The sequence below is a fragment of the Pleurodeles waltl genome, chromosome 4_1, assembly GCF_031143425.1.
Source record: "Pleurodeles waltl isolate 20211129_DDA chromosome 4_1, aPleWal1.hap1.20221129, whole genome shotgun sequence".
Classification (NCBI taxonomy): domain Eukaryota; kingdom Metazoa; phylum Chordata; class Amphibia; order Caudata; family Salamandridae; genus Pleurodeles; species Pleurodeles waltl.
The window spans coordinates 456405522-456418702 of NC_090442.1; the positions used below are offsets into that span (position 1 = coordinate 456405522).

General features: G+C 48.6%; 1 protein-coding gene across 3 annotated transcripts in view; it reads left to right on the plus strand.

The window, feature by feature from the left end:
* DMTF1 (cyclin D binding myb like transcription factor 1) overlaps positions 1 to 13181 on the plus strand; it is a 330757-nt gene that overhangs the window by 178135 nt on the left and 139441 nt on the right. For all 3 annotated transcript variants that reach the window (XM_069228717.1, XM_069228718.1, XM_069228719.1), the window contains one exon: positions 4620 to 4835. In XM_069228717.1, the coding sequence (XP_069084818.1) occupies positions 4620 to 4835 (216 nt within the window). The remainder of the gene's footprint in view (positions 1 to 4619; positions 4836 to 13181) is intronic.

Genomic DNA, 13181 nt, shown 5'->3' on the forward strand with positions numbered 1-13181 from the left:
AAGCGTCTACGCCCCTCCTGGTGCATTTGACTGCTTTCTACACGCTCTTCGCGATGTGTTATCGGGGCTCTCACCGGGGCTGACTCTACTGGGTGGAGACTACAAGCTGTTCTAAACCCCACGTTGGATATCTCTGGTCCCATATCCGCGAGTCGCTCACATCGGGCGTCGGGGCTAAGTAGTTGGGCCGAGAGCCTTGGCCTGTGCGAGGTATGTCGAATATGGCACCCCAGAAACCGGCAGTACACTCATACTTCAGCGGCACACCATACGCATGCTAGAATTGATCTCATCTTCATGCCAGCACTAGATGTTGCCAGTGTCACTGGGGCAGAGATATTGCCACATGGGGTCTCAGACCATGCACCATTGCAAATCCGTTTGGGGGGGTACAGACCCCACCCGGCGCCCTATGTGGCGTCTGAACACCTGGCATCTCCATGATAGAGATTATACCCAAGCGGTGAAAGATCACTCAGTACTTCTAGCACAATCTGGGGTCGGTGCAATCACTGGGCATGGTCTGGGTGGCTTGCGTGGCCACCCTCCGGGGGCAAGCTAAACACCTCCTACGCATACAGGAGCGGCCACGTACCCTTAAGGTGTCAGACCTTGAGGCCAGGGCACTACAACTCGAGCGTCAGCTCGCTGTCTATGCGCAAGCCTCCACAGCGAGGCAACTCACCTTGATTAGGGAAGAGATTAGGCACTCAGTTCTTGAGACAGCCAAGCATATCTGGCGAGCCTCAGCAGCCCGGGTACACGGTTGGGGGGACAAAAATGGGAAGCTCCTGCATTGGCTGGCGACCCGGCCGCTGGCAGATAGTTATCCCTGAGATGGTTGACGAGTCAGGAGCTCTTTCCAAAACGCCTAGCAAAATTGCACAGAGTTTCGCAACATACTATGCGCGACATTACGCAGAGCAGCCCCGGCCGCAGTCAGAAAGGGAGGCCCCCCCTATTGGGAGATGTTGTCCTCCCGAGGCTTTCACCTTTGGAAAGGTGCAACCTGGACGAGGCCATTAGCCCCGAAGAGGTGGTGGATGCGATTGCGATGCTAACACCGGGTAAGACGCCTGGACCAGATGGCTTCCCGGCGGAACTTTAAAGTAAATGTGGTGATATCCTAGGCCCCCACTTGCTCGCTATGTATGAGGAGGCCGAGGAGACAGGCGGCTTTCCCTCGGGCAGCGATCAAGCCACCCCAAGACTCACCCCCCCCCCCCATCACAGTATTGCTCTGCCTACCACCCCATCTCCCTTCTCAATACCGAGATCAAGGTATTGTCCAAGATCCTCGCAACCAGATTGAAAGGGGTGCTGCCCTCGCTGATTCACCCAGATCAATGCGGCTTCATGCCAATGCAAAGCACAGGGCACTGCATTAGGTGCCTACATGTAGCATTGGCTCATCGTGGCATCCTGACGATACTGTGGACTGGACTTACCTGGACCAGGTATTATTGAGCAATGGGCTCGGACCCAGGTTTCGCGGCCTAGTGAAACTCATCTATTCCAATCCGACCGCGCGAGTGCAGGTGAACGGGGTGATCTCAGACCCGTTCCCCATCCGACGGGGCACCTGCCAGGGGTGTCCCCTGTCCCCGCTTCTCTTCGCGCTGGCAATAGAGCCCTTGGCAAATTTACTGAGGGAGGACCCCCTGATAGATAGATAGATGGATGGCCTTGGGCTGCGGGCGGGAAGACCACGTAACACTTTATGCAGACGACGAGCTTCTTTTTCTGGCCAACCCCGCCCGCAGCGGTCCCCAGACACTGCAGATCCTGGGCCTGTTCTCTGAGGCCTCCGGTTTAACTCTCAATCCTAGCAAGTCCCTGCTGGTGCCTCTGCACTCTTCCAGAGATTGTGTGAACTGGCAGCAGGGCATCCCTATCAGGGGTAACAGCTTCAAATATCTGGGTGTGCAGGTGGCCTTTTTGCCAGAGCTGGCCTGGGCGCTTAACATCTCCCCACTCACCCGACGGGTCAGGGAGGATATTCAGCGCTGGCAGACCCTGCCCCTTAACCTACTAGGCAGAATAGCGCTCTATAAAATGATGATCCTACCCAGGTTCCTTTATCTGATGCAGAACTTCCCTTACCCAGTGCCTCGGAAATGGTTCAGAGAAATGGAAGCAGTAGCGCGCAAGTTTTTATGGTGCGGTACCCAACCCAGGCTAGCCCTTGGCATTTGCCAGAGGGATGTTTATGAGGGCGGGCTGGGGATATCTAACATCTATTATTATTATCTTGCAATGCACCTGCTGGTGATAAATGACTGGATGGAGGGGGGGGGGGGCTGGTCAGACCCAGCGTACCAACTGGAACTCCAGACGATGGGTTACCCCAAGGTGCTTGAGGCGCTCTATCGCCCTCCCGTCCCCCACGTAATCCCGGATGTGACAAGGGTGGTTTTGATGGGCTGGGGTGAGGCCCAGAAGGTGTCGGGTTGGTGTGGCCGTCTCACCCAGCAGACTTCATTGTGGCACGGAGGGTGGTTGGCGGAAGTCTCGGCATTGGAGGGATTTCAGAGATGGGACCTCATAGGAATCTCCTTACTTGGTGATGTCTGGGAGGGGTTGCACATGCTTCAACTACACTTTTCACTTAATATGACCCAGTTCCATAGGTACCTGCAACTCCGGCATGCGCTACACGTCCGGGCGAGGGAGATCCTTCCTGAGTTCAGTCCCATGGAGGCAAAGGTGCTGATGGGGGGTCTGGTTAGTGGGGGGGTGTCACGGATCTACCGCTCCCTAGTTACTAACACTGCTCAGTCACTGGACAAGCTCTGTTGGAGGTGGGAGGAGTGGCTGGGCCCCATGGAGGAAGAGGACTGGAGGGAGGCACTGATGGCCCTTAGGGCCCTGACCATGGCCACCCGCTTTCGGCTGTTACAGACATACTACCTGCACATAACCAACCTCACGCCCATGAGACTACATAGGGAGGGTCTCAGACCCCACGCTAACTGTCCTCGATGTTCTGGCCCTGGTGCCGATTTCTATCATATGGTGTGGTCCTGCCCGATCATTGCCTCTTACAAGAGAATGATGGTGACTGAGATTTCTGGGGTCTTACAAGAGGAGTTGGTCGCGGCCCCACTATAGCTCTTATTGGGGGTCATGGAAGGGAGTAATGTCTAATAGAGCTGATCGAATCTTCCTGGGAGTGGCATGTCTGGTGGCCAAAGGAGACATTGTGGCAGATTCGAAAGCGAAGGCGGCACTTACGTTGGCCAAGTGGTGCCGTGGGGTAGACTGGTGTGCCCAGCGGGAGAAACTCGTATATGAAGCGAGAGGATGCCTGAACAAGTACAGGAGAGTGTGGGAGGCCACCTGGAGCGCCAGGTCTGCACCTGGGCCGTAAACGACCTGTTGTGGGGTGACCAGTTACGACCGGAGCTAACTATCATTCAAAATGTGTCTGTGCTAACTATCTTTGATGAACAGTGCTGCATGGTAGCTTGCTCGGGGTGCGGGATGTGACCTGTTTTGTATTGTGTATTCACCCGTTTTTGCAAAAAATCTATAAAGTTCTTTATAAATTGTTTTTTTTTTTTTAAACGTACTTACCTGAACGAATTTTCTCTGACGCCTAAACATATATAAAAATACTTGCTATTTTTGTAAATTGGTGTTAATCTCCTTCTTGAGTTATGTGTTTCATGTATTGACTATTGTGTGTATTTGTGGATTTCTTGCACTCCTCTGTGTTGAGCCTAAGACTGTTCGACCACACTACTTCAAAATAGAGCACTTTGGGATTGCATAGCAAGCCCCTATCCATTCATTAGGGAACACCTGGACTTGTTACATGGTATATCTAGTGATTGATATACCACATAAAGAGCCAGCTTCCTGCACTTTAGTATACAGTATTCAGAAATTATCCAGCTGTAATGCTGTCATGTACAATTTTAATAAGGTCTGGTAATCCTTTTTTGCGCTACCATTGTCACTTAGAAAAGGCTCAAGCTTAATGTGACCACGAAGTATTTTAAAAGTTATTAATAACTCATTTTTTCCTAAACAATTTTATGGATTTATCAGTTACCAATAGTATAGTAAGACAGTTACAACAGAAACAGGAATTGCACCTTCGTCCTACCCCCACCCCAGTGTGATCCACTGGTAGGTAGTACATGGTGCAACATAAAAGAAGATAACACATTTTATATTAGCTTCACTGTATGTGTTACTTACTGATGTACATTGCTTTGTAAATAGTACTCCCAGGATTCAGAACAAAATTAGTCAGATGTCACTAAAAATATACATTTTTCTAAGTAAACACTCATCTGGGAATCTTCTGGTAAACACAATACTATTATTTAAAGGTGAGAAAACAATTGTAAATGCAGTACAAAAGTAGTTACTGATCTTGTGGCTTATGTTATTCCAGACCCTAGTAGCTTCAAATGATACCATGCTGCTTCAGTATGTACCAACTCCCAAATGGAAATTGTGGGACAAAAGGATATCTAGATTCTAACAACAGACAAAATTATATGATAACACACTTCATTCAATGGCTTTCTTACTGTACAATGTCATATTCCATTATTGTTTAATTATGCATATTACGTGTCTAAGGGTAACAGTTACTTTCTTACCAGTGCTAATCAAAGGACTTCGGCACCTGCATGAAACCCAAAGTCACCTTCCAGGACAACTGACTACAGATAAAAAATATGGGACCGGACTCTACAACCCTAGTTCAAATACAGGGATCCAGCATGTGCAGATTCGCCTCACTCGCTTGGATGAGAATTCACTTTTACCCCAGAGTCCGGTCGGAGCACTGCAGATTCCAGTACAAATTACTCGTGTTTGTAAGTATTTTTTAAATAGGCAACTTAAAGCAGAAGTATCAATAAATACCACCTCTTACTGAGCACTCCCACTTCTGTAGCCTTTGTTTAAGTTACAAATTCTGCCACATAATCATAAAATGTTCTGCCAATACCAAGTACAGCTTGCCACTGTTTAATATTGTGTAACATCCCCATTACTTCTCACTGTCCCTTTCTATGCCCCATCCAGATCCCAGGCACCCACCTATTTTCCTGACATACTCCTTGATTTGGTCCACCTTTTACCCTAACCCATTCTCTAGCATGCTCCCTTGTCCGTGATGAAATTCTCCTGGCTACCAGTGCCTCTACTTTGTGTATAGTTAGGTTTAGGTAGTCCTAGTGAATTTTCTGATCACATTCTTAAAGCCCTGTCCTGTTTTTCTGATGGATAGTTCCTCACCTTGGGAATCTCCCCAGGGTCCAGATTGGATCCAAAAAACTTTACTGTAATAGTTTCTGCACGCAAGAAGGTGGTGGCATTGGCCTTGATTTTGAATGACACAGAGACATCTATTGGTGACAGCTCTGTGCACTGACGTTAGTTCCTCCTTATCTGTACCCTTCAGTGCTGATCCTGGGTTATTTTTGCCTGTTGTTTCTCCAAAATTCTTGAACAGTGTACAAGGCATGCCTCTCTCCAAGACGATAGTTTTAAAATATAGTGCACCTGTGGGATGCTGATGTTGAATTAATGTTTAGCTCCCCACCACAGAAGAAAATGGGCTTTTGAAGTGGTGGTATGTAGAGCTGTACAAGTGCTGGTCTTACAATTCTGTTGACAGAGATCTTAAAACCTTGGCCTCTGTCTTCGGAGCCCTTGTTTCTATTTAGCAGAGCCTTAACTGAGTGACTTGTGGTGGCCTGGTCCAAAACTTGGCCAACCTCACCAGCTAAGTCAGTCTGCTGTGTGCGCTGACACAGGCCAGCACATAATGATTTGACCTTCCTGACAGAGCCCCCTACTCCAGAGAAAATTTGTTGTCCAGGCCACTATGAGCAGGGTCAACTGAATACTTTCTCCACTGCCCCACTAGACGGAGAGTCAAAAATAATAGATGCCATAGGCACTCACTGAATGTGATTTGTCTTTTGAGCCACTACACTTACTGTCTGTGGGGCATGGCCAGCTAGAGTTTGTCTCCCGAGCCCAGGGAGAATACCCTCGACCAGACAATACAGTCTGACCAGGACGCAGTAAAGTATGTGTTGAAATCTGACCTGGATACCACATATCGTGTTGCATCGGCTCTGGGTACTATTATGGTACATCGACCAGGTGCGTACCATTGGGTTTTCTAAAGATGTTGATGCTCCGCTAATGGAAATGCCCTCTGATGAACCATGCTATTGGTGTGAAGTTGCTGGACCCTTTTCAAGGGCAGCAGAGCTACAGCTCGCTGTTTGGGGCTGCTTTCCCCTACTTGCCTATTTCACTAGCAGCACAGGAAATTAGTGGGGTCTTACCATTCTTCAGCCCTCACAGCTTGTTGAGTAACCTATTCAGCCTTTTGAAGTCTCCATTGGCAGCAAACGTTGTATAGGCTGTGATCATCAGCAGATGCAGCAGTTCTTCTCGTCCTCCTCTAGCACTGCACCTGCCACAAAACATGTTTAGTTTTTTCTCCAATAACCCCTGTGGCCGGTAAGGGGGAAGATTTAGTATTGCTTCCCCATCTAAAGTTCTCTTGCTTTGTAGGAAAGTACCCTCTTTCTTGGCATTGTTATCCCCATTTTCTGCCTTTTGTCAGTGTGTTTGACTGTGTCCACTGGGATCCTGCTAACCAGGATCCCAGTGGTTATGCTTTCTCCCTTCTAACTTGGTAACTGTACCTTTTTCTTCCCACAATTGCCATACTTGTCTCCTCATGTAAGTCCCTTGTATACAGCACCTAGGTACCCAGGGCAGTGGGCTTCCAGGGGATCTCTATGAGCTGCAGCAGTTATTCTGCCACCCTTAGGGAGCCCATGCAAAGGGTTCTGCAGGCCTGCCATTGCAGTCTGCGTGAAACGGGTGCATGCACCTGTTTTCACTACAGGTCACTATAAGTCACCGCTGTGGTAGGCCACTCAGCCCAGAGGGCTGGGTGCAGGTACCTGTGTGTGAGGGCATCCCTGCACTAGCAGAGCTACCCCCACAAACTCCATATCTATTTTCCTGGACTTTGTGAGTGCGGGGACACCATTTTACGCATGTACCGGACATAGGTCACTACCTATGTCCAGCTGAACATGGGCATGTTTGGTATCAAACATGTCGGAATCATACCCCAATATTGTTGCAAGTATTGGAAGTATGATTCCATACACTCAGGGGGCTCCTTAGAGGACCGCCAGCATTGCTACCACCAGTCTTACAGGGTTTCTCAGGCCGCCCAGCTGCTGCCACCACTCAGACAGGTTTCTGGCCTCCTGCTGCTTGATCTGATCAAGCCCAGGAAGGCAGAACAAAGGATTTCCTTTGGAAGAGGGAGGTAACACCCTCTCCCTTTGGAAATAGGTATGACTGGCGTGGGAGGGGTAGCATCACCAAGCCACTTGTATATTTTGAAAGGGCACATATGGTGCTCTCCGTGCATAAACCAGTCCACACTGGTTCAGGGGCTCCCAGCCCCTATTCTGACGTGAAACTGGACAGTGGAAAGGGGAGTTGACCACTCAGAGGGTCCCTGGGTTCTGCCATCTTGTTCCCAAGGTTGGCAGTGAGCACTGGGAGTATCTGAGTGGCCAGTCCAGGCAGGTAATGCCAGAGCCCCCTCCTGATAGCTCACCTTTCAGGGCTACTTTGGGTCTCCCTCTTGAGTGGGTCCTCAGATTCAACTTGCAAGATTCCAGCAGGACTCCTCTGCAACCTCCATTTCGACTTCTAGCCTCTGGAACTGCGACTGGCCCTTCCAGGAACTGACAATCTGCATCCACAAAGAAGACTCTTCTTGCAGCATTGTTTCCACAGCTCCTTCCAGGTTCTGCAGCATTTCGCCAGCTGTGCATCCTTTGAGGGAGGCAAGTCTTCAGTCTGCACGAGAAGGAAGAAGTAATCTCCCTTGGAGTGAAGGAGTCACTCCCCTGCATCCGCAGGCACATACTGCAATGATAACCGGCTGTGTAGATCTCCTCTCTTCATGAGCTTCGTGAATCCTGCATCTCGGGTGGTGGTCCAGAGTAATCCTCTTGGTCCTCTCTGCCAGCTGTCCAACTTTGGTGGAGGTAAGCCCTTGCCTTCTCAATCAGGACATCTCCTCCAAGGGATCTTCAGGCGACATGTAGCTCCAGTTCCCAGCACTCCTTCCTGCGGTGCTCTGCTTCTGCATGGTTATCCTGCATTGTGGGATCCATTTCTGTAGTGTTGCGTGAGTCTCTTCTGCGACTTCTGTGTCCCCGTCCTGTAGGACTCCTGTGGGTGCTGCCTCTACTCCTATGTACTCTCTGTGACGCTGAGGGTCCCCTGTGACTCCCACTCTTGGGTTGAGTTCTCCTGGGCCTTACTGGTCCCCGGCAGCACCACTTTTCCACTAACCGCGAGTTTGCCTTTGCCAAGGCTTGTTGGTGGAATTCCTGCATCGACACCTGTTTGCAGTCTTCACTCCAGCATGGGGCATCTTCTGCATCCATCAGAAACTCTTCTCCGGCTGTAGGGCTGCAGTGCTGACCTGTTCTTCCTCACCGTCGACCAACTCCTACAAGTATAGCTGGGTGGGCAGAACCTCCTACTCCTCCTGGACTCCACTGTGACTTTTGGACTTGGTCCCCTCTCTTCACAGATCCTGTTCTCCAGGAATCCACCACTGCTTTCTTGCAATCTTGTCTGGTGTCTTCTTTTCTTCTTTTTTTCTTCCTTTTGGGTGGTTTGGGGAAATTCCACTGATTTACTCCTGCTTTCCTGGTCGCTGAGGGGTATTGTGGTACTTACCTTTGTGGTTTTCTAGTACCCCCAGTTCCCCTCTACACATTCCACTTACCTCGGTGGGGGTCGTGTGTGCACATTTTATTTTTTTAGTATATGGTTTGGGCTCCCCTAGAGTCACTATTTCTTATTGCTATTTGTACTGTTTTCTAACCTTTTCTATGCCTATTTCTGATTACTAGTGTACATATTTAGTGTGTTTACTTACCTCCTAAGGGAGTATTGCCTTTTTAGTAATTTTTTGTATTGTGTCACTAAAATAAAGTACCTTTATGTTCGATGGCATGTGTAGCTGCAGATACACATGCTGTGCACAGTCCGCCGTCTGGTGTTGGACTCGGAGTGTTACAAGTTGTTTTTCTTCGAAGAAGTCTTTTCGAGTCACGAGACCGAGGGACTCCTCCCCTTTCGGTTCCATTGCGCATGGGCGTCGACTCCATCTTAGATTGTTTTTTTTCCGCCATCGGGTTCGGACGTGTTCCTTTTCGCTCCGTGTTTCGGGTCGGAAAGTTAGTTATAATCTCAGAAAAAATCGTCGGTATTGTTTTGTTCGGTATCGGGTTAGTTAGCACAAATCGACACCGAATCTTGAAGAGCTCCGGTGGCCCTTTGGGGTAATTTCGATCCCCCGTCGGGGCCTGGTCGGCCCGACCGCGTGCGACTTCAAGACTGATGGAACGGACCCCGTTCCGATTCTGTCCTAAATGCCATAATAAATATCCTTATACGGATCAACATTTGGTCTGTAACTTGTGCCTGTCCCCCGAGCACAAGGAGAATACGTGCGAAGCCTGTCGCGCGTTTCAGTCGAGAAAAATGCTCAGAGACCGAAGAGCCAGGAGATTGCAGATGGCGTCCACGCCGACAGGACAACAACGGTTCGAGGAGGAAGAAGAAGAAACTTTCTCCATCCACGAGTCGGATTCCGAAGAACTCGACGCCGAAGAAACGTCAACCGTGAGTAAGACGTCGAAACAAAAAGCTCACGAAAAGACTGACAAAGCCCAGGGGACGCCACCGCCAACAGGCCATGGCTTAACCCGAAAAGTAGGTGACCGTCCATCGGCACCGAAAAAGGGCGGGCTGGTGCCGAAGTCATCCGACTCCGGTCGAGATACAGGCACGCAGCACTCTCGGGCCCGAGAGAGTGGCGCAGAAAACATTCGGCACCAAGACAGCGGCACCGAGATTGGTCGGCACCAAGAGGGCACGACGCAGAAAAGAAAAAAGATTTTGTCGGAGCCGAAAAAATCAGTAGAAAAGGCTTTGGTGCCGAAACATCCGGCATCCGAACCGAGAATCAGTTCCTACTCTGAGGAACAAGGACTGTCCTCTCAAATGAAAAAACACAGATTTGAAGAGGAATTACAAACAACAGAGCCAGATCACACGCAAAAGCGGCTCTTTATTCAAAAAGATACTGGGAGGATCGGCACTTTTCCCCCAATCAAAATCAAAAGGAAACTTGCCTTCCAACAAGGAGACAAGCAACCACAAGCAAAGGTGGTGAAGAAAGTAACTCCACCACCTTCTCCACCACCATCAACTCATGCATCACCGGCGCAAACTCCACCATTAACACACTCGCCAGCTCATACCACAATGAGCCAGGATGATCCGGATGCATGGGACCTCTACGACGCCCCAGTATCAGACAATAGCCCAGAGCCGTACCCAACTAAACCGTCACCACCTGAGGACAGTACATCATATGCACAGGTGGTCGCTAGGGCAGCCGAATTCCATAATGTATCACTACATTCGGAGCCTATTGAGGATGACTTCCTCTTTAACACCCTGTCCTCCACCCATAGCCATTATCAAAGCCTTCCCATGCTCCCGGGAATGCTAAGGCACTCGAAACAAATATTTCAGGAGCCAGTTAAAGGCAGAGCTATAACTCCAAGGGTGGAGAAAAAATATAAGGCACCACCCACAGACCCTATATTTATTACAACACAACTGACACCGGACTCAGTAGTTGTGGGGGCAGCTCGTAAGAGAGCCAACTCGCATACATCAGGTGACGCACCACCTCCGGACAAGGAGAGCCGCAAATTTGATGCAGCGGGAAAAAGGGTTGCAGCACAAGCAGCAAATCAGTGGCGTATCACCAACTCGCAAGCACTCTTGGCGAGATACGACAGGGCTCATTGGGATGAAATGCAACATCTCATCGAACACCTACCCAAAGAGCTCCAAAAAAAAGGGCAACAGGTGGTGGAAGAGGGACAAAATATCTCGAACAATCAGATACGGTCTTCCATGGATGCAGCGGATACAGCTGCACGGACAATAAACACTGCAGTCACAATAAGGAGACACGCATGGCTGCGCACATCTGGGTTCAAACCTGAAATACCACAGGCTGTGCTCAATATGCCGTTTAATGAACAGCAATTGTTTGGGCCAGAGGTGGACACTGCCATTGAAAAACTAAAAAAGGACACCGATACAGCCAAAGCCATGGGCGCACTGTACTCCCCGCAGAGCAGAGGCACATTTCGGAAAACACCTTTTAGGGGAGGGTTTCGAGGTCAACCCACAGAAACCAACACCTCACAAACAAGACCACCTACCTACCAGGGACAATATCAAAGGGGAGGTTTTCGGGGACAATACAGAGGAGGCCAATTCCCAAGAAATCGGGGAAAATTTCAAGGTCCCAAAACCCCTCAAAATAAACAGTGACTCACAAGTCGCACAACCCCTTCACACAACACCAGTGGGGGGAAGACTAAGCCAGTTCTACAAATCTTGGGAGGAAATAACAACAGACACGTGGGTCTTAGCAATTATCCAGCATGGTTATTGCATAGAATTTCTCCAATTCCCTCCAAACGTCCCACCGAAAACACACAATATGTCAAAACAGCATATAGATCTTCTAGGACTAGAAGTTCAAGCATTACTGCAAAAGGACGCAATAGAATTAGTACCAAGTCTACAGAAAAACACAGGAGTTTACTCACTGTACTTTCTAATACCAAAAAAGGACAAAACTCTGAGACCAATACTAGATCTCAGAACACTAAATACCTACATCAAATCAGACCACTTTCACATGGTCACATTACAAGACGTAATCCCACTGCTCAAACAGCAAGACTACATGACAACATTAGACCTAAAAGATGCGTATTTCCATATACCGATACATCCTTCACACAGGAAATACCTAAGGTTCGTATTCAAAGGAATACATTACCAATTCAAAGTGTTGCCATTCGGAATAACAACCGCGCCAAGAGTCTTTACAAAATGCCTAGCAGTAGTAGCTGCACATATCAGACGGCAGCAAATACACGTGTTCCCTTACTTAGACGACTGGTTAATCAAAACCAACACGCTAACAAAGTGTTCTTATCACACAAAGTATGTCATACAGACCCTTCACAAGCTAGGTTTCTCCATCAACTATGCAAAGTCACACCTTTTGCCGTGCCAAACACAGCAATACTTAGGAGCGACAATCAACACAACAGAAGGGATAGCCACTCCAAGTCCACAAAGGGTTCAAACATTTCACAAGGTAATACAGACCATGTATCCAACACAAAAGATACAAGCAAAAATGGTATTAAAACTCCTAGGCATGATGTCTTCATGCATAGCCATTGTCCCAAACGCAAGGTTACACATGCGGCCCTTACAACAGTGCCTAGCATCACAATGGTCACATGCACAGGGTCAACTTCTAGATCTGGTGTTGATAGACCGCCAAACATACATCTCGCTTCTATGGTGGAACAGTACAAATTTAAACAAAGGGCGGCCTTTCCAAGACCCAGTGCCACAATACGTCATAACAACCGATGCTTCCATGACAGGGTGGGGAGCATACCTCAATCAACACAGCATCCAAGGACAATGGGACATACATCAAAGGCAGTTTCACATAAATCACCTAGAACTGTTAGCAGTATTTCTAGCGCTAAAAGCATTTCAGCCCATGATAACCCACAAATACATTCTTGTCAAAACAGACAACATGACAACAATGTATTATTTAAACAAACTGGGGGGGGGACACACTCAACACAGTTGTGTCTCCTAACACAAAAAATATGGCATTGGGCGATTCACAACCACATTCGCCTAATAGCACAATTTATTCCAGGGATCCAAAACCAGCTAGCAGACAATCTCTCTCGAGATCACCAACAAATCCACGAATGGGAAATTCACCCCCAAATACTGAACACTTACTTTCAAATTTGGGGAACACCCCAAATAGACCTATTTGCAACAGAAGAAAACTCAAAATGCCAAAACTTCGCATCCAGGTACCCACACCAGCGATCCCAAGGCAATGCTCTATGGATGAACTGGTCAGGGATATTTGCCTACGCTTTTCCCCCTCTCCCTCTCCTTCCATATCTAGTAAACAGATTGAGTCAAAACAAACTCAAACTCATACT